Here is a 20,457-nt window from a genome sequence, read left to right as displayed (position 1 = left end):
ACAGAACTCTATGCAGTCCTGTTTAAACTTTCTATTTCACATGACCGAAAGCAGAGTTTTGAGGTAACTTATTTACCCCAACTCCATTACAATTGTTTTACTATATCATCTTTCCTTTCTTTAGATTGAACTACAAGAAAATCACGTAATCACTACATGTAAATGCAACATTTTTTGACAATATCTTTGCTGTCGCACTTTTTTCTGTTCCACTTAAATAAAAACCGTGTATCGTATGTTTTGTATTGTAAAATACACTTTTCATCACTGAGTCTTGTTGTTTGTATAGCAATGGCGTCTTTTGCTTAATGCCGCCCCCTAGTGTTATTGATAAAAAACCGTCTTTTGTGGCCGCGTTCCAAACCAAACCGATTGTATCCTTCATATTATCCTCTAACATCATTTTCTCATATCTCCTTTGTACGTCCATATACGATGACACTCCGCATACGCTTTGGGCTGGGAAAACAAACGCAGACGCGGTGACTGCGTACTGCGCGTGCGCGCAACGCTAAACCGCGGAGACGAGCTTTAAAGAGGGCCCCCTCGCGCGCGTGGCCGTGCTGTTGCGAGGGGCCGAATCGGGGCCGCGCGCGCAGGAAGGCTGCTGATCATCAGAGTTGTCACGTCACGGATCCGCAGCGACAGATAAAGATGCTGAGGTGACAGGCAGAAGGAGAAAACGGACGATCACACTCAGACATATTTCCTTCGCTCCTCCATTCGCTCTTTTATTTTATTTCCAGTCACCGACAACTCCACCACCACCTCCGCCTATGGACGCTTCGCTCGCTATGGGATTCCGCTCGTTGTCGTCCCCGCCGCCCCCAAACCAAAAGGATTTTTCGTAACCACACCCGGCTCTTCTTTGGAACAAGGGCTGGCAGCTCAGACCCGAGGTAAGGATCCAGATGATTCAGTGCCTCCTCTTTTTTTCCACCACTCTTAACACCCCCATGTTTGTCGGCGGCAGCTGCGTACATGCGTTCGGTTTGTTAACCTGCATGTTGTCAGCGCTTAAAGTCAGGCAGGATGGGCTTGCGTGGCCTGCGGGTGGCCAATGTGCGTGGACGCGCCTGAGTAAATCTGCTGTGGCAACCAAATCGCTATGCAACAGCTCTCCACAGCAAAGCCGGGGTCAGTCAATGCAGGCAAGAGAAGGGGTTTAATTTTGCAGGGCGGCGTGACACCTTTGCTGGGACTCGGCTGTAGCTTGTTATCGACACATCCCGTTGAATACGATACAGAAGGCCTCTCTGTATTTGCTTGGTCACTGTGGTATGCACTAACAATGATCAAAAAGATGCACTGGAGGCAAGTGTAGCTCTTTACGTGAATGCATCTTTGATTCCCTATATAAACACACTTTCTGGTCCCATCCTTCCCAGCTTCCCAGTCTCCTCTTGATAGAACCCATCGTTCTGGAGAGAAGTCAGTCCAGAGATTAATTTTCATCCAGCAGCAGTCTCTCCGTCCTACCACTGAACCAGGCCACTCTTGGATTAGGCAGAAGATATTCTCGTTGGATCCAGGCTTATACGCATGTATGCATAGCAAGCTTTCAGGGTCAGGTCTGATTTGTTGTTGTTGTTTTTGTGAATATTCACCATCAAATCACATTCATATTCACTCTCAAGGAGAGCTACTCTGCGGCAGAATCACTCATTGACATTTCATGATGCTTTTTGTAGCTGTAAACTTGCAGCTTCCAGCAGACCTAAAGGGCAGAGGCGATGACCAGCTGCAGTCAGCAAATGAAAATGGCACTGCACCATCGTCGCCATGGAGATGCTGGGGTCAGGAAGCGGGATGCATTATGAGGCAGGAGCTGGCTGTCATACGCGGCTTTTAATTTTGGGGTCCAAAGGCTGCTTCTGGTGGGCTTGTTGTTTTCTCTCTCGTCATTGGCGGTGTCTGGTATGGAGGAGGAGGAGGAGGAGGAGGAGCGGAACCGTGCCCCCTCTGTAAGGCGTTAGATTAGTCACAGCGTGAGGCAGCCGGGCTGGCTTGTGCAGGTGTGTTGATTTGTGCAATATGTGTACAAGCTTATGTTTGAATGAATGCTGGTGTGTTTGTGGGTCAAAGATGGCCTCAGATGAAGCCACTATTTAAAACTTTCTTTCCCCACACCCTATTTGCATGAAATAACAACCTCCAACTTCTGACTAATTGTAAGCAAATTATCTGCTACAGCCTCTTATATGTGATAGCCAGGTGTGACCCTGAGGAAAAAACATCCTGAAGGAAAGCACAGGAACATGGGATGACCTTGAAGTTCTCACTCAGAGCACTAGTTATTCAATCACAGAGAAAGTTGCCCATCCCTTGAGGATATGAGCATTTTTGTGCAGCACGTTTGATGGCATGCTCTGTGATTTTGCATAAGCAGCAATTAGCTCAACGTTGAGAATTTACAGTTGGCTCAAAGACTTCCTGTGTTCATCGCTAATTTACCAAGAAAAATACTTTTATAGAAGTTTAGCCGGTGTGAATTAAAAATATTTCCTCTTTTGATTTACTTTTGATTCTCTTGAACCAAAGCAAGATAAAAGATTCAGGAGGTATGCTCAGGAGAGAAGAGGAGTTAGAGAGAGACAGGTGTAACAGTGAAGCTGGGGGGAGCGGAGGTAATGAAGGTGGTTGATTTTAAATACCTGGGGTCAATCTTTCAAAGCAATGGAGAATGAAGAAGAGAGTGCAAGGCAGCGTGGAGTGGGTTGGAGAGTCAGAGGCAATTTGTGACAGTAGGATGTGAAAAGGAAAGGTTTACAAGATGGTAGTGAGACCTGCTATGACGTATGGTTTGGAGTTGGTGACACTACCAAAAAGACAGGAAGCCAAGCTGGAGCTGTCAGAACTGAAAATGCTAAGATTTTAAATGGGAGTGACCAAAATGAACAAGATTAGAAATGAGTACATGAGAGGGAGAGCTCAGGTTGAACAGTTTGTAGATAAAGTTAGAGAGGCAAGGCTGACATGTGCAGAGGAGGGATAGCAGATATTCTGGGCAAAGGATGTTGATGCAGGTGCAAGGGAGGTGTAAAAGAGAAACATCACAGAGCAGCTTCATGGATGTAGTGACAGAGGACACGCAGAGGGTAGGTGTGACGGAAGAGGATGTTAGGGATCATGGGTGAGATGGAGGCAGAAGATTCACTGTGGCGAGCCCCCAAGGGAGCAGCTGAAAGAAGAAGAGTGAATGACCCAATGCTTAAAAGAACTAATGGTGAATGAATGTCAGCACTCACTCTGCTGTGTTTGGTATAGTAATTGGAAAATTCTAGCATGTGAAATGGTGACCGTGATCTCTGTTAATCCAAGCCTGCTGACAACAGAATGAGTGGCACTCCTGTAGAGCATACTCTAGTATAGTTCGACAATCTAAAATGTTTTAGTATCATTAAATATGGTTTTCAGTCATTTTTACACAATAAAAGGTAAGGGTTAGGGTTAGCCTCAAGGCTTCTTCAGCAGTAAAACTGTGCTACATCCTAGTTCATCGCAAAACAGTACAATGTAGAGATTAGTGGCATTTTAAACTAAATCAGAGCATATATACTGAATATATGCAGTGTTATAAATGACCGCACACAAATTTCCAACCTTGCATTGTCACAAGTCTGATCACTCAAAGCCGCTTCATTGTGCTGCACTGGCCAAAACGCACAACCACTTTAATGTCATCTGATATTTTTTACACTGCGCTGTTTTTACGACATTTAGTAAGTGATTGTTGATTTCGAATTATCGCACATGTCTTGATTTCAGTTAAGTTTTTCCATTATGAAGATATTTGGTTTGTCGTGTATTTTGTTGAGCTCTATGCATGCCATTTGTTACATGTTTGATATGTTTAACCGCCTATAAATAAAGCATAAATTAGCTTATTATTATCCTCGCTACACCAATTCATGTAAAACAAAAAAACTGAAAAGCTGTAGGAGATGTAGACACATTCATAGTAGGAAGCATATATAAATATGCAGCTGGGGTCATAATCAAGCCCCTTTTGTCCCGTGAAGGTAAACATTTTAAAATAGACTGTAGTGTTAGTGTAATGTAAGTCCATTACAGTAATTGCGAGTCATTAAAAGGGATTTGTTTGGTCCAGTTGTGTCGTTGGATCTGTGTAGCTTCAACAAAGACCACCTTACTCCTGAGCCTTAACCTTGGGTCACATTTCATGCTCATCACTTCACTGTTATCTACTCTAACCACACTTCTCCCTCTTCCCAGCCTCACTAGCATGCTGCATGATGGGATTGATTCCCTCCTTGATGCCGGGATCATGCCCTGTAACCAAATAGTGTTTTGAAGGCTCGTTGCGTAACCGTAGATGCTCGGGCGCCGTGTACAGAATGATGAATCAAAGTCGGGCTTGCTGTAAGCGAGTGTTTGAAGGCGGACTAAAGGAAGTATCTAGCGAGTGCTCTCCGGAGGAATGTTTATCTGCGACACGGATGTTGTATAATGCAGGAACATGGACTCGGTTTTTCAAAAGGAAATTCCATTTTAAAGTTGATGTGTGTTAAAGGAGTTTGGCCACATCATGTCAGCCTAATTAAATGATTGGTAACACTTTTTAACAGGTTGTATTTTATAGAGATTCTATAAATTATTATTAAGTTTATTAATAATTTTTCTATTAATGCATTAGAAGCCTTCAATTTGGCTCCTCTGGAAGGTGTTTATCCTCCAGCATGGTGCTTTTTAGACATCTAGTCCAAAAATGTTTTATTAACAGTATATGTAGTAATACTGACACAACTAACTTTATTTAATATGAACTGTAAGTTAGAATTATTACAGAATGATTCAGTATTGTGATAAATGTGAAAAGAGTTTATCTACAGCTGGATTTGACATGAATCGTCCATCTTTTCTTTCTTTTATCTTCATTCAATTTCCCAGTTGATGCCAATTTTTCTTTCTTTTGTATCAGGCGTAGGTATTATGTAAGCTGTAGCTTCAACCTACACATTTTTGGTTTGTCACTTGATTTTGTTTTTTTTGATCATTCAATTTCTCGTGATATAAATGAACAGAATAGAAATAACGACTGCAGATATCCATATTTCATTTGTGTGTGGAATTAAAAATAAACTTAAAACTGTCTTACACAATGAAATGAATGAATATGTAATTTCTAAGAATAGTTGGTGCTTTGTGTAAATTCAGTTATTTATAAAAATGTGAATTTTTGTGTGGTTTGTTTTTAATCAGTTCACTACTGAGTCGATTTAAATTAAGGAAATTAAACAGACTCATTACATCTGATAATACACTCATAAGATCTGCTGCTTGGCTTTCATACACAGAAGAGGGAAAATGATACTAAGATGATGAAACCTCTTTGTAATGTAATAGTTTTGCCTGTGAGTTTGTTGGGTGAGCTTGTCTAGAAGGACAGCTGCTGGCAGCAGGTGTGGCAGCTGCTGCAATGGTCACGTATCAGAAAGCTTCAGCTATTGAGGCAACGGTCGGTCTCTCAACTGAGCGGCATGCATGCTTTCTGTAGTGTTTTTAATGCCGTAAAACCCGCTGGATGTTAGCCTGAGATGCTAAAGTGCAGCTTGGTCAAATGTAAACAGATTACAGCTGATTTCCTCCTTCCGCTTCTGACTGCTTTGTTTCTCTCTTGGACTTCCGTAGGGTTCTTCATCAGATCCCAAATGCTCTGCCCAGTGTGAGGCTGCTGGTCGTGGGGGAAGCAGTGAGGGCAGCGTCCCTAGATTTGCTGACGGGATGAGTGGGGGAGCAGAGCAAACTGACATCTTGAGCGTGCTCTCCCTGGTTAAGGAACGATGGAAAGTGGTAAGCGCCGTGTTTTCCAGCTACAATAGGCAGCGTGTTTGTGCAGCCCCATCACTGCCTGTCCCGAGGTCACCCTCTGTTCCACAAACAGGATTTCTTTGTTCCTCAAACAATGCTTCCCCTGCCTATGAGCACCACCGCTTTCTTTTTAAGTGTCTCACCTGTGTTTTCGACAGTTTGGGGTCATGTCTCTCTGTCCAGGTTCTGCTGCTGCAGTACGGGTGATCCAAAAATAGCCTGTATAGCTATTTGTGGCAGTGCATTGTGCTATAGGCAGCAGCAGCAGTGCTCCCCAAAGGCCCATGTCTCTCACTGCTGTGCCAGCCTGGGCTCCATGTGAGGCTGTTGTTCCTAACTGGCTCCACTTCCTGTCATCTAAGGAGTTACATAAGAATGCTGCAGCTAATCCCACAACTTTAGCTCCAAGTGCGACAGAAAACTCTGTGCGAGCATGGAGGACAGTGAAGGGCACATCAGAGCTTAGGGGAAATTAAAGCTGTAGTAGTTGAGATACAAGATGAGCTTGAATACTACTGGTAGTTGAGAAGCAGCTAAAAGAATGAAATAAGGACGATGCTATGCACAAGTATAGGTGAACTATAAACTGAGTCATATAAATTCCTGCTGGTTAACCAGGAAAGAAATTTCCCATTTGCCAGCAGTTTTAATCAGAATCGTTTTTTTTAAAGAAAAAACTATTCAATTCAATTAATTCAATTCTATACATTCAAATAAGAACAAAAAATCTCCAACTAAGGATCAAACCAAATCGCAGTTATATCACGCCACAGAAAGGATAATAAATACTATTAAATCGCAAGGAGGTTGGTTTTAAAGTGGAATAACCCCCTGCTCACCATCAGAAAAAGCACAGGTTTAAGGCCCTTTACAGACCCAAAGGCTACATCTGTCTTTTGCATACAGTTTGTGGGCTCATGTGCCATTGTAGTATTCTTCTAGTTGACAAAACACCTAATTGTCATAAACTCTGTGAAGCCTGAAATGATCTTCACCTCTTACTTTTACTCTGTAGAAGTAGTATTTTTATATATCATATGTGCCATCATCTTTACTCCAGGTGAAGAAGATCGGGGGTGGTGGGTTTGGGGAGATCTACGAGGCGACGGACCTGATGACGCGGGTCAGCGTGGCACTGAAGGTGGAGTCGGCCCAGCAGCCCAAACAGGTGCTGAAGATGGAGGTCGCGGTGCTCAAGAAGCTCCAGGGTGAGTGCAAATGGATTCACTGATGTCACTTATTGGTACTGGCCCATCGTCTCACACGTGCAGAGTATTTATTGTTATCATCCAGCAAATGTTTAAGAGAAGAAAAAGCATTCACAATGTCTATCCTTAGCATGTTTCCTTCCAAAAATCTCCTCCTAGGAGAAAATGCTGGTATCACTTGTTAGCATCAGAGCAGGGTAGAATAAACTCTCCCTCTGAGAATAGATATAGATCTGAAAACAGTTTGGCCCAGGGTTCAGCACAATTTGCCTCAGTCCATGCTGTGGAAAAAACATCTGTGGTGGTCCTGCTTTTTAACAGAAACAACACAGCAAGTGTACGGTTGTCTGTGCTTGGACACTCCCAGGGTTAACATAAAGTTAGATCCTTTAGGGGGACTGTGTTACTTCCATTTCTCTTTCTTTTATAAAAGAAAAAAGGTCCTTCCTTCTCCCTTTTACCCACAATGCTTTTTTACCTCCCCCCTCCCAAGAAGAAAATCAATGGGCTGGGATCATGTTTGCTGTCTAATGGCTTTGGCCTGGAGCATCGTGGTCCTGTTGCTTCCTGAGGGAACCAGCATATAATTTGAGATGGGCTCAATTCCAGCCCCCCAACCATTGCTGACCCGCCCAGCTGTAGAGAGTAAATATCAACCAGCAGATATATAAAGCATAATGGAGTCAAATATAACCCACTTTCAACTTTGATGTATTTTTACCCTTAAATAACAATTTTGTAATAACAAATGATCTAAATAGTAGCATTTTTAGCACGAAGGTCTTGTCACTAACTATGCATGTAGACGCTGCTAGCTGAAGGGCTTTGGGGTGTGGCTGCAGCCAACCTGCCGGTGCAGCAATGTCCTTCCCATGCATAAACACACACACAAATGCTCAAGGCATCCATGCACACATGTCTAGACCTGGTGTCATGTGCTATATCCCATAAATCAGCAGGGAAATAATACAGTGAAGCTGCTGATGAGAGGGCACGGACATTGGATACGGTAGGGCGACTAAGTATGGGCACACACATCATTATGATTCATACAACCAGCCCTCAAATAATACAGCACGTGTAAGGTGAGAGGAAGGATCCTGAAACTCTCTTGTCCTTTTTCTCTTAGGTAAAGACCACGTGTGTCGCTTTGTGGGATGCGGCCGTAATGACCGTTTTAACTACGTGGTGATGGAGCTTCAGGTTAGTCCCAAGGGAAAAGACTTGTCTCTAAAAAGACTCTAAATGAAGCTTCTTTAAGAGTCAACTAAATCACTCACCAAGCAAGTGTCAAACATTTGCTAATTTCAGTTTGTGCAATAAAGATTTTTTGCCTTTCTGTGTTTCATATATTTGGAAATGTAAAAAATGTGGGAATTGGATTACTGGCTGTCCAAAGCATTTTAAAATCACAGAGTCAAGCTAAGTTAAAGCTCTAGAATTTATTTGAGTGGACTTTTAGGCATTTTACTCAGTGATTATTTGGGAAATTAAAAAAAAATAAAGCACAACCATGCAAAGAGCAAGAATAACAACACAAACAAAGGGAAAACTAAATTAATAAGAAAAAAAACTTATAATTGAGCTAATAAACATCCTCATAGCACCTATTCTGCTTTGATCACTAGCTTGCTTCTGTTTAGCGTATTTCCAGTCATGCTGTAACTGTGTCTTGTGGTCATAGCCACCATTCAGTCAATATGTGCAATGTTTGACCATTTTGATTATTTACCCTGGCCTTGATTGGACTTTGGGCTGTTGACTTGGAGAAATCATGGTGAGCTCTTACTCAAAGTTACTGTTATATAGAAGATGGTTACATGAAACCAAAGCAAATAAACATTTTAGAAATTTCTAAAAAATACTGCTGCATGTAAATAATTCAGCAGCTAACCTACAGTATATACAAAAAAACCAAAAAAACCAACAAATATGGCCAAAAGAACAGTAACTATTTCCACTTTAAATGCATGTAGCATTTTGCAGAATATCAGGCAGAAGCAAACTCAAGCTGCAGGCTATTGATAGACTGCATCACATGCTGTGAATTGCAGGTATAAGATTCGTTTTCCATCGACCACATGAGGCTGTGTTACCCAAGACATGATCAGAAATTATAAATGCATCCTACTTGAATTGGATAGTAGTTGGCCTTGGGGTGTTATGAACGTGTGATCTGGTTGTAATTTGTGCAACCATTCCCACAGGAATGTCAAATTTTACTGCACCGCACTGGCTCCCGACCACACCATGTGTTTAAACTGTTGTGTGCAGCTCAGTTCATGTTGTACCTCACTTTTGGCTTGTTTCCTGCCCGCTGAACACATCTGTCTATTGCCCAGGCCAAACATTTCAAACAGTAAAGCCTTTGATTTGTATGTATCTTTAAATACTTTGTTCTTTTGTTTCATCATGTTTCAAACACTGTTCACTTTGTTTAGAGCACGATGGATGGATGGATGGATGGATGGATGGATGGATGATTTGATTGATTGACTTGTTGTTCATTAAAAGCCAGGTGCAATGGGGAGATTTATCAGACAACTGCCTCTATACTAATAACTCGCTTGCGTGGCCCTTTAGGGTCGAAACCTGGCCGATTTGAGGAGAAGTATGCCTCGAGGAACATTCAGCATCAGCACCACCCTCCGTCTGGGGCGCCAGATCCTGGAAGCTATAGAGAGCATCCACTCTGTTGGCTTCCTGCATCGTGACATCAAACCGGTGTGTAGCAGGGAGTTGGGTGCAGGACATTCTTTGATTGCACATATGTCCCTACAGTATATTCAAGGCAGATAAGTAATATAAATATAGTCATATTTTTATTTCTATTGTCAGCATTGGACTCTGCCACTGACATCATTTTTTTGTAACTGGCTGCTAACATTGCTGCTGATTCAGTAGTTTGCTTTTTGCTTGCAGTAAGTCGGCTCAGCGTCAGTGTTGGCTAGATTCCTAAAACTAACAAAATGTAAATATTGTTTATCATCTGAGGTGCTGTCTTAAATTATATTCCCTTACTGGAAGACATTTCTTATTCATATATGGATATACTGTAAATAGAAATGACATTTTATTGCACATAGATTTCACTCTTTTTCAACTTCCTGTTTCTGCTACAGTCCAATTTTGCCATGGGTCGCTTCCCCAGCACCTGTCGTACCTGCTACATGCTGGACTTTGGTTTAGCTCGCCAGTTCACCAACTCTTGCCAGGAGGTCCGACCTGTAAGTGCATTCTCTGTTATGGCTTATATACTGAATCTGAAGGAGCAGTATGTAGGATTTAGTGACATCTAGCTTTTAAACTGAGGAGTGGAACTATATGAAAGTCCTATTTTAGCTCTATTTTAACTTGCACATTTAAAAACAGGGACCTTTCCACTGATAAAGGTTCTGCTCTGTTTACTGAGTTTTTGTGTAGCTTATTGTTTTGGTCTGTTGTAAATCCACAATGGAGACAAAGTTAACAAGTAACTTTTGAATATAATGCATGTTTTGCAGCTATAAAGACAGATACTTTTGTAGTTTCGTGTAGAGTATTGAAATTCAAACCAATTCTTATCTTGTTCTCCAAATCTCTGTTTGTAACAGGAAGCAAATTAAAAGTTTATGTCTAAAAATCTTGTTTGAAACTAACCATAAACAAGTTAGATATCATCAGCATCACCATTTAATGACTATGCCTGTCTTTATTTGTCAGCCCCGTCCAGTCGCAGGGTTTAGGGGAACAGTGCGATATGCATCTGTCAATGCGCACAAGAATAAGGTCAGTATCTGCCAAGTATGTGATAGAGGTTTTGTTTCATCTGTGATGCTGTCCTGCATGCGTCTTGCTCTTCTTTTCTTTTTTGACAGTCAAACATTATCCAATCCTGTTAACTCAGAGTTGTTTTCATTCTGCAGGAGATGGGACGTCACGATGACCTGTGGTCTCTCTTCTACATGTTGGTGGAGTTCTTGGTCGGTCAGTTGCCGTGGAGGAAGATCAAGGATAAAGTGAGGGCACTGAAAAAAATGAGCTCTGTCCTGGTGGCTCCAAATGATGACATATAATTGATGTGTGTTTGTGTATTTTAGGAACATGTGGGAAAGCTGAAAGAGACTTATGATCATCGTCTGATGCTCAAACATCTACCGGCAGAGTTTGGTGTGTTCTTGGATCACATCTCCAGCCTTGACTACTTTACCAAACCTGACTACCAGGTATGATTTACATTCAATAAAGAGGGAAGGTTTTCCTGTATCATAACCTGAGCAAATCGCTCAGGTTTTGGAGTGCATGTATATTTTCTGCTTCTATCATGATGAATTGATGATTATATATTTTTGTGTTGTTGCAGCTGTTGATGTCAGTGTTTGACAATAGTATGAAAACCTACAATGTCGTGGAAAATGACCCCTATGACTGGGAGCGGACCACTACTGATGGCACGCTGACGATTAGTGCCAGTACCACGACACCTCAACATCACACTCGCCTCACTCCAGCACACATGGGGTATGTTTGAAATATATACATGTATAAGTATAGAAGCATGTTTTATGGTGTCTATTTTCAGTAACTTCATGTATGGCTGAAATTTCTCTTGGGTCCATTTAAAAAAAAAAAAAAAAAAAAAAAAAAAAAAATATATATATATATATATATATATATATATATATATATATATATATATATATATATATATATATATATATATATATATATATATATATATATGCAGAGACATTGAAAGTGTGTGCACCTTTTCTTGTTACAGTATGGCAAATGCGTCCCTGATCCCTGGCGATCTGCTGAGAGAAAATACAGATGAGGTTCTGCAGGATGAGCAGCTCAGCGATGTGGAGAACAACCCTGCTCCAGAGCGTCTGCCGGGCTCTCCCCTCCACCCGCACCGGAACCAGGAGACTGACGTCTGGGAGGAGCTGGATCGCAACCGTAACCGCATCAGGACAGCTGTCTGGAAGGTAAAAGCCACAGGGAATTCAAAGAAAATATAAGAAATGAACATCACCTGCTTCTTTGGCATTTAAGTTACTTTTTAAAAAAACAAAACAAAAAAACACTGTCTCCCACAGACGGCAGCGGAGGAGGAACACTGCAACAACCAGGGCAACCAAGGGCACCAGAGCCCCTATGCTGGTCCAAGCCTGGGTTCCCCTGTCAAACTGCACTCTGAGGTGGTGGCTTCAGACCGTGATGGCCCTCTGCTCAGGAAGCTCCGCAACATCCACAGCTTCGAGCTGGAGAGGAGGTTTGGCCTGGAGTCCAAGCCCAGCCCAGAGCGCTTCGTGGATGCCTGGTAAGTCTACTAAGCAACCAATACTTGTACTGCACGGTAATACTTACTTTCTTATCTAAATTCACCTTTAGGTAGACCAGAAGGTTGATTGTTTGCATTTGTCTTGTATATGTTCAGTTCAGCAAAGCAGCAGCTAGGCACTCAACAACAGGAGAAGGAATCTGACAGAGCTGCTATTATCCCAGTAACTCAGGCTCAAACTGTAATTGCCGGGGAGCGTCCTGATAGGGTTTGGCACTATGATGAAGAGTTCCTATCCGGTGGTGGTTCTCCTAAGCCAGCTTCCCCTGGATCGTTAGAGCAGGGAGAGGGGGCAGCCAGCAGTGGGGGATTTGTGGCCCTCAATTTGAGCTCTGGGAGGCAGGACTTTGACTCAAGGGAGTGGGTAATGGTGGAGCGACCCAGCGGGTCCCCAGGAGTCAAGGCTACCACCAGCCCTTCGGAGGAGGATGAGGAGCCAGAGGTGCTACAACCAGATGGACAGGATCCTGGATGGGAAAAGGGCAGCCAGAGCCCTAGATCGGGGAAAGCCAAACAAGAAAGCACGGCCTCTTCCAAAGGAAGTGTAAAAATGGACAAGTTGGAGCTTAGTGTGGGCCCTGCAGGGCCCTTGCCCCCAATCACTCCAACCAGCCCGGCTGAAGCTCTGGCTGAAGGAGTCCTCACACAGGTAAGCACTTTCATTTGAATACCATATCATAACATGGCATACATAATCCTGACTATAGTCAGCATTTTACAAGGTTAAAAAGCTGCACAGAGTCAGAGTTCTAGGTATAGAACGTAAATGCTAATATCATTCAACAGAGTGTCACCAGCTGCATCTTGCTGTGGTTTGAAGCTAAATGTTACTGCTTTATGTCTGCTCGCTTCTTCACTTGTGTGTATTTGTTAGAAAAAGATAGTTGTGACACAACTCAGAGCTTTTTATCAGATCACAGCATGGGAGAAAGAGGTCTTATGGCTTTGATTTACTTTAATTTGTAATCAATCTAATTATTTATTTGCAGGCATTTGGGTTAAGTGGTTGCTTTTTTCCTTTTTTGCTTCTCAAATCAAACTTTTTATTTCCAAAATATGTTTTGATTTGCTTACCTTAAACTACTTTCTTGCTACTTACCTATTCATAACATCCCAGTAGTCTATATCTTCCATTTCCATATTGCTGCTCTGTCTCTGAGCTTAACTTTGACTGATTTTAACATGTAAGAGAACAGACCTGCTGTCTATCCCCTGACTTCCTCTGCAGTCCGAACTTCTATATCCAGATTGCAAACATAAACTGCCATAACAAAAACTCCCTGACTGGTCTCCATCTTTCTTCATCAGTGTATGCAAAAATTTTAGAACTTCTTTAATTGATCCCTTCATCACTTAAAGCTCTGCATCCTGCTCCCCGCTAGCGCAGCCTGCTTGTCCCACCTCACAGTACTTCCACTATACTTCCTCAGTCCCTCACAAATCTCACAACCCCTCCTCTCTCCACCTCCCACTTCTTTCCCTCCCATCTCTTAGCTCCCTACCTCTCCTCCATCTCTGCCCGAGGAGATTGCGGTCCGGACATCCAGCCCCATCCCTCTGCGCTCTCCCAGTCCTCACACCCTCCTGACCACCTTGTCGGACCCACTGCACCAACGTCAGCTGCCGGCCCTGAGGCGCAGCCAGTCCGCCGACCAGCAGCCGCAAGAACGCCCCTCCTCTTCCTCCTCCTACCACGCCTCCCTACCTCTGCCACCAAACCCCACCCCCAGCACCTGCTCACCCAGTCGCAGGAAATTGCCAGCCATCCCTGCGGGTGCTGCCAACACCAAGTTTCCCTCAGTCATTCGCATCACCCGTGCCCAGCTTCAGCAGGTGATGAGCCCATCACAGTCCTGTAAAAAGAGACCTCCATTCAGCTCCCTCTACATCAGTAGCATTACACCCGCTGTCAACATTTTTGTTCTTTTTTTGTTTTCATTTAAGTTGCTGGTTTTGGCTTCTTTTCTTCATTTGGCTTGCTTATTGTGTTGCTGTCAGGCAGCTCTCTCCAGAAACCATAAGGGGCATTGTGCAGGCCAGACAGAGCATGGGTCAGATGTGTCCTTGTGTCTGGACATGTGTTCTTGTGATCTGGATAGGGTTTGTGTGTTTGTCTGATTGTGGCATGTGTGTTTGGAATGTCGAGTCATGACTACAGGTTGCATGGTCTCTTTTGTTTCAGATCGTCTTTGTCCTCTCTATCTTTCTCTTTCTCTCTCTCTCCCTGTATTTGTTCCTCACCCTCTCTTCGCTGAAGCCCCCTGCGAAGTTGCGTGAACGTTTCCTGTCCTACTTGCTGGTTTAGTACTCACAGCTTGACTGACACTGCCATAGCACTTGTGTGTTTCGGTCTGATAATGGTAGCTATGGTATTGCATGCTGTTGCCAAACTAATCACCATTTATTACCACATTTTGTAAAATTGTTCAGTGTTCACACATCTGCAACAGGCTCTTGCTGCAGATCTACAGCACAACTCGCCATGTTGTAGTCTATCAGCAACAGACCTTTGACAATTTAGAATATTACTGCCATTTTTTTAGTCTTTTCTTTTTCTTAAATAATACCTGTGTCTTTTTCTCTTCCCTCCCATGTCTCCACCTCTTCCCTCCCCACTCCAGTTAACGGCTCAGCGTCCTTCTGGGCTTTCCTCCCAGTCAGGTTCAGACAGTGCTCCACAGTGTCTCCTGCTGGAGAGGCATGGCGAAGCTGAAGCAGAAGCTCAGCAGGTTCAGGAGCGTACAGTGGACATCAGCTCCCCGCAGGACCATGTGGCCTCCCATCCAGGGTCACCAGTAGACCCCCTGGCTGAGATGCTGGTTAATGGAGACAGCCGCACCAAAGCTCAAAGCCCTGTGCCAAGCCGCATGTCTTCCCCGCGCTGCCCTCGTTCACCGTGCTCGCCTCCTCCATGCTCGGCATCTTCCCATCGCTCTCCTCGCAGCCCCTTGTTTGCCAATGGCCGTCTTTCCCCTCCTGTTAACAACCAAAGGGATTTAAGTATTGGAACTTTCCTCAAGCTTAAAGACAATGAGAATGACTCTATCCCCACTCCCTGTGTCACAGAGCCTCAGTTGAAGGGGGAAGACCCTAGAGAAGTCAACCTGACCCCAGAACAGATCACTAGCCCAGCCTCCTCCACCCCGCTGGCTGCCCCCCGTAAAGACCCTAGCCGCAGGCAAAGTCGAATCCCTGTGCTGGAGCCCTCGGCCCTCCTGGAGCTCCCTCCACCAGGATCCGCCAAGGAAAAGCTCTTACAGAAGAAAGCCAGCCACCAAGGCCAGGTCCCCTCACCCACTGCCTCGCCATCCCTCTCTGATAGGCGTGGCCCAATGGTAGCCTCCCTCACTAGAGATCCACTGTCCTCCACCTCTGACCGCTCTCAGGATGAGGACTCTCTTATGGGCTCCCGTTCTGACCGCCAGGGAGACGACGCTCCGTCTCTCTCCTCCTCCTCTAGCCCGCTGTCCCGCAAGAGCAGGATCCCTCGTCCCGTTCAGGCAGCTTCTTCTGCTGAGCAACTGGCTGCTCAATTCATGCCACGTCCACCTCCTGGAAAACCACCGTGTCGCCCCACAGTGGAGGGCAGGTAAGTTGTTGCCTTGCATCTTTTACTTTCATTAAGATACTATAAAGATATTTTCTCTTTTATTTATTTAATTTAATAATTTATGCCAAGAAACTTGATTTATCTCCATTTGAGCTTTGCTGTAAAATATCACTCGCTGTTTTTCATGTTTCACTCAGGCTTAGACGTTACCGCATCCGAGCTGGCAGCACCAGTGACTCAGAACTGCTGACGTGTATTGCTCAGCTAATGCATGGCTCCCGTGGCTCCCCCCTTCACCACCGCTCCTCTGCCCAGCACGGGGGCTCCAGGATGGGCATCTGCAGCCTGACGAGCTCTCCGCACCACCACCGCAGCTCGAGCGCCTCCCCCCGCAGTTCCTCCTCCCTGCAGCGCTCGGTCAGCTCCTCGCCCTCTCGCCACGAGCACCGTGGCGGCGGAGGAGGGGGCTGCTTTGGCCGCAGCCGCTCACCCCCTAGCTTCTCCGGCTCGCCGCCTCCCCGCCGCTTCTACCACCACCACCAGGATACATGCTGTAGTCGGCAGGCGCGCACCAGCCCGTTCCACCTGTCTAGAGGAAAAGGCTGCAGCAAAGAGAGCAAGTGCTCCAGCAAACTGAGTAGATAGACCCCACCAGGTTGAGTTGCTATAGCAGAGAAGTTGTAATAGGACAGACATCAGCCAGTGAGTCTTCCTGTATAATCAGTAAAATAGTCTGAACTTTACTCCTCTCACAGTTTGTCAGTGTTCTCTTCGCTCCTTCTGTTTTTTGCATAGGCTTTGTCATTCAGTATGTGTCCAGCTTTTAAATACCACCCCAGTGATTGTAGTTTTGCACTAAGGCTGCCGGACTCCTGGAAAACATATTTAAAAAAAGACTTTTATTAATCTTTGTGGCACAAGCCGGGATATCCAGAAATTTTAGTCCAACCCCCAAAAATGCTGCCTTTCCCAAAACTCTGAGGACATTAAATACTTGTTCACAAGCTGAATGACGATGCATGACTAGCAGACTGAACTTGAATTGGTGGAGTGCGTCCTTTATGATAATTTACCAAACAGGCAATGTTGTGTCAGGGTCTTCTTTTCATTTTTACAATCAATGCTGTAGTTTAAACCGTTCATGCAGCGCTGTAACACATAAATCAGAAGTTAGTTGGACCAGTGGGCACATATATAAAAGTCTCCGGATTATTGAACTTTGATTTGTCCTGCACCGCAATATATTAGAACTTATTTATCCCCAGCACTAATGCATTTGAATCATACTGATGGGATTTGCGACTTTAATTATTGGCCGGAGGGCCTAACTCAGATCAGGCAGGGTATAACGTTTTCTTTCTGATAAATGTGAATGCATAATAGGCAGAATTTGTGTATTTATTGAGATATTTATTTTGATGCTTAGCAATGCTTACGACTCCTATCCTCTCGCGTGCGATCGTTAAAGTGTGGTTTTTGTGTCACGTGCATTCGTTTTTAAAATGAGGGGATCGCTCAAAGCGACCCTTTATACAATCAGTCATGTAAAGCATGTGAGGACTCACACCTTTTTGTGCCTACTGTGTTGCTGAGAGGGAATCTGAAATGTCACACTGGAATGAAGGAATTAGAGGTTAGACTTGTGATGTTTTAGTAGCAGTAGTAAGTTTAAACGACTCAAGGTGCACTGATGTTCGTCGTAGCGCGTGCCTTGGCACTTCGGGCAGCTTGAAGATTCACTTTGGTGTGTTTGTAATTAGCGGAGGAAGATAAAAACAACAAAAAAACCAAGAGCCAAAAAACAGACTTGTGCCAGCGGTTATAAGACAACCCTTTTCATTCATTTATGTAGAAAAGGTAGCAACACAAATGTTTGTTAATCAAACATAATTTGAGCAGCAGTTTACTTAAGGACAAAGTAGCTATTATTTGTAACAGGAAATATTAGCTGTCCTGTCTACATACCAGGCCAGTGTTTGAGATAAAACTCTGAACAAATGTGAATTTCAGACCTCAAAAAAAAGAATTTTGTCAAATGTTATTGAAAACGGAGGCCATATGTACATATTTCTCACACCAAAACGATGCTCCATGCCTCCACGTGCGAGAATGTTTTTTTTTCCGTTCCCGTTTCTCCCGCACCGGAGAATGTCTTTTATATAACGACATACAGTATACGTTCTGTGCACAAGGTAAAGAAGCCAGAGTGTTGTTTGTGTTCAGTTTTTAGTCAGGATTCCTCACTGAAGCTCTCCTCCACAACCTATTCCCACTCCTCTGCTTGTAAGATACTGTAAAATAACTTCAGCTTCCTTCCAGTGCTTCTCTTTGCATGCTCAACAGAGAAAACCCCCCAAATCGACTACTGAGTAAAAAGCCGCATAACACTCATCATTATATAGCATTTACCACATTGGCCATTTCCTGTTAGGTGAATCTCTAAATCTTCTCTGGCTCATATTAAAAACTTGCTTTCTTACCTGATTTTAGTTTTCTGCACCGACCTGGGATGATTCTATCATTGCATATAATTGTAGTGACATGCAAAAATAAAAGGAGAACAGACTTTCCTGCATTTTACAGTCTTGCATTGTACTCACGAGCTGAAGCCTGATGGTAGTCACAGTCACAAACCACATCGCCAAATATTTTGATATACTTTGCAGTTTGAGTTGAGATGAGAGCGTCTTATTTCTGTCGATATTAAACAATGCTGTTTCGTCTGACTCATGTAGATTTCGCAGGTACCTACGCTAGCCTCACAGAGCAGCTATGATGACTCATCCTGAAGGCAGACATCGTTCAGTCAGTCAGCCGCCTTAATGTCTCTTCTCTGCCCCTCTGTGCATAGCGAGGGATGACTGAGCCTTGTCTGTGTTGGAGATCATTCCAATATTAGGCCAAGCCAAGCCTTTCTCTCTCTCTCTCTATTATCTCACGGTCTATAAATGGCATGTGCTACCATGCAAACCCTCGCCACTGAAATCAGTGCTGAAAGACTTCTGTGTCAGAGCCGGAGCGCTCCACTGTGAGAATGTGTGGACCATTTACTGATCGACTGGTTGAAATTGGAGAATTTCAGGGTGCCGTATTCAAGGTGTGTTTGCAGTGTGATAGCTGTATGCTTTCAAATGGCTGTGCAATTTATACATCGCCAGCGAGCAGTCTTTGAATTCCCCCTCTTTCAAGGCTTCGAAGTTCAGAACGCTGTTGTGCAGACTTTTAATATATACCTGTAAAATATTGAAAGTACTATTTAAATAATATCATTATCGTACAAATATGACATATATCCTAGCGGGCTTCAATGAAAGGGAAGGACAGACACTAAACAGTGTGCTGCTGATTTTAAAAGATAATCAGATTTCTTATCATGGGTTTTAATATTATTATCTCACAAGTGGTGTGTAGTCGTAGGATTAGTGTTACCTTCCAGATGAGATTTTTCTTTGTCACTTTTAACAGTGGCTCGCTATTAGAAAGTGTCATATTTATAGTAGCTTGTTGGGGGTTTTTTGTGGTTACACAAAGCCACAGACCAACAGAATAAAGCCAGCTGTTTTGTTTTATTTTGAAAGGTGAGATGGAAACTAATAAAAGCTTTGGTGTGCACTTGTACACTTCTCATGTCATGATATTGAATTGCTTATAAATACTTGACAGAAATTATTTATTGTGACTTTTGCTAATTTGCCCATCTGTCATTTTCACTTGAGTTGTTGGGATTTTTTCAATGGTTGATATTTTTGTGTTGTAATGTATGTCGTTGTGTTGAAATGTAACTGTACAGTCTCAAGGAAAGAATGTAACAAGCGGGAGTTTTGCATTGTATATACCTGTAATTATTTATGTTAATTCTATTATTTGTATCATATCAATGCCTTGTACAGTGTTTTGTTTCTTTTTGTTTTCAAATTATTTTGTATTTTATTTTTATAAACTGGTTACAAATAAAATACTCATTCCGCATGCAGAAAGAATTTTGTGACAGATTCCTGTTTATAATCCTGAAATGTTGGACACTGAGCAAGGATACGCATATTAAAATTGCTAATTTATAAAGTGCTTCTTTTTAATTGAAATAAAACCACTGGGCATTCAAGCTGTTGTTTTTTTGAAAAAGACAAAAAAAAAAAAAGCATCCAACAAAACATAAAAAAGTAACTGAGTTAATAACATTTTACTTGCTTGTGCTTTTAAGGTTACATTGAAAATTAAAAACAAGTAAAAAGGGTTTATTCATTGTTTTGTTTTTCTAAATGGAAATGTGGAATTAGTCCCAAAATTAAATAAAATATATCACAATTTTTGAAGATTGCATTCAAAGTCAGCAATGCTGTGTGTATCTTAATACAATATGATTTAGACTCAATCATTAAATAAATAAATAAATAAATATATATATAGCTATAGACACCCCTATAGGAACATAAAAAATACACTACCAGTCAAAGGTTTGGACACATTCTCAATGTTTTTTCTTTATTCTCACGACTGTTTACATTGTAGATTCTCACTGAAGCCATCGAAACTGTTAATGA

The 20,457-nt window shown here is 43.0% G+C and overlaps 1 protein-coding gene across 4 annotated transcripts; it reads left to right on the top strand.

Moving 5' to 3' along the window:
• The first annotated feature begins 542 nt into the window (after nt 1-542).
• ttbk2a (tau tubulin kinase 2a) lies at nt 543-20,018 on the top strand. Of its 4 annotated transcripts, none has more exons than XM_026152132.1 (18): nt 543-899; nt 1,389-1,544; nt 1,692-2,015; nt 5,653-5,814; nt 6,893-7,040; nt 8,170-8,243; nt 9,624-9,764; nt 10,163-10,267; nt 10,743-10,808; nt 10,946-11,038; nt 11,120-11,245; nt 11,383-11,540; nt 11,803-12,010; nt 12,122-12,345; nt 12,463-13,015; nt 13,861-14,199; nt 14,988-15,955; nt 16,114-20,018. In XM_026152132.1, exons 4-18 carry the CDS (start codon nt 5,746-5,748, stop codon nt 16,559-16,561), a joined length of 3,720 nt encoding a protein of 1,239 aa, XP_026007917.1. In that variant the 5' UTR covers nt 543-899; nt 1,389-1,544; nt 1,692-2,015; nt 5,653-5,745; the 3' UTR covers nt 16,562-20,018. The 4 variants fall into 4 exon arrangements, with proteins under 4 accessions (XP_026007917.1, XP_026007916.1, XP_026007915.1 ...); XM_026152131.1 differs by having other exon boundaries at nt 1,389-1,566; XM_026152130.1 differs by lacking the exons at nt 1,389-1,544; nt 1,692-2,015.
• Nucleotides 20,019-20,457: the final 439 nt, after the last annotated feature.

This window comes from Astatotilapia calliptera, chromosome 19 (assembly GCF_900246225.1).
Source record: "Astatotilapia calliptera chromosome 19, fAstCal1.2, whole genome shotgun sequence".
NCBI classification, from domain to species: domain Eukaryota; kingdom Metazoa; phylum Chordata; class Actinopteri; order Cichliformes; family Cichlidae; genus Astatotilapia; species Astatotilapia calliptera.
The sequence above is the reverse complement of the archived record's forward strand: the minus strand, read 5'-3'. Positions and strand labels throughout refer to the sequence as shown.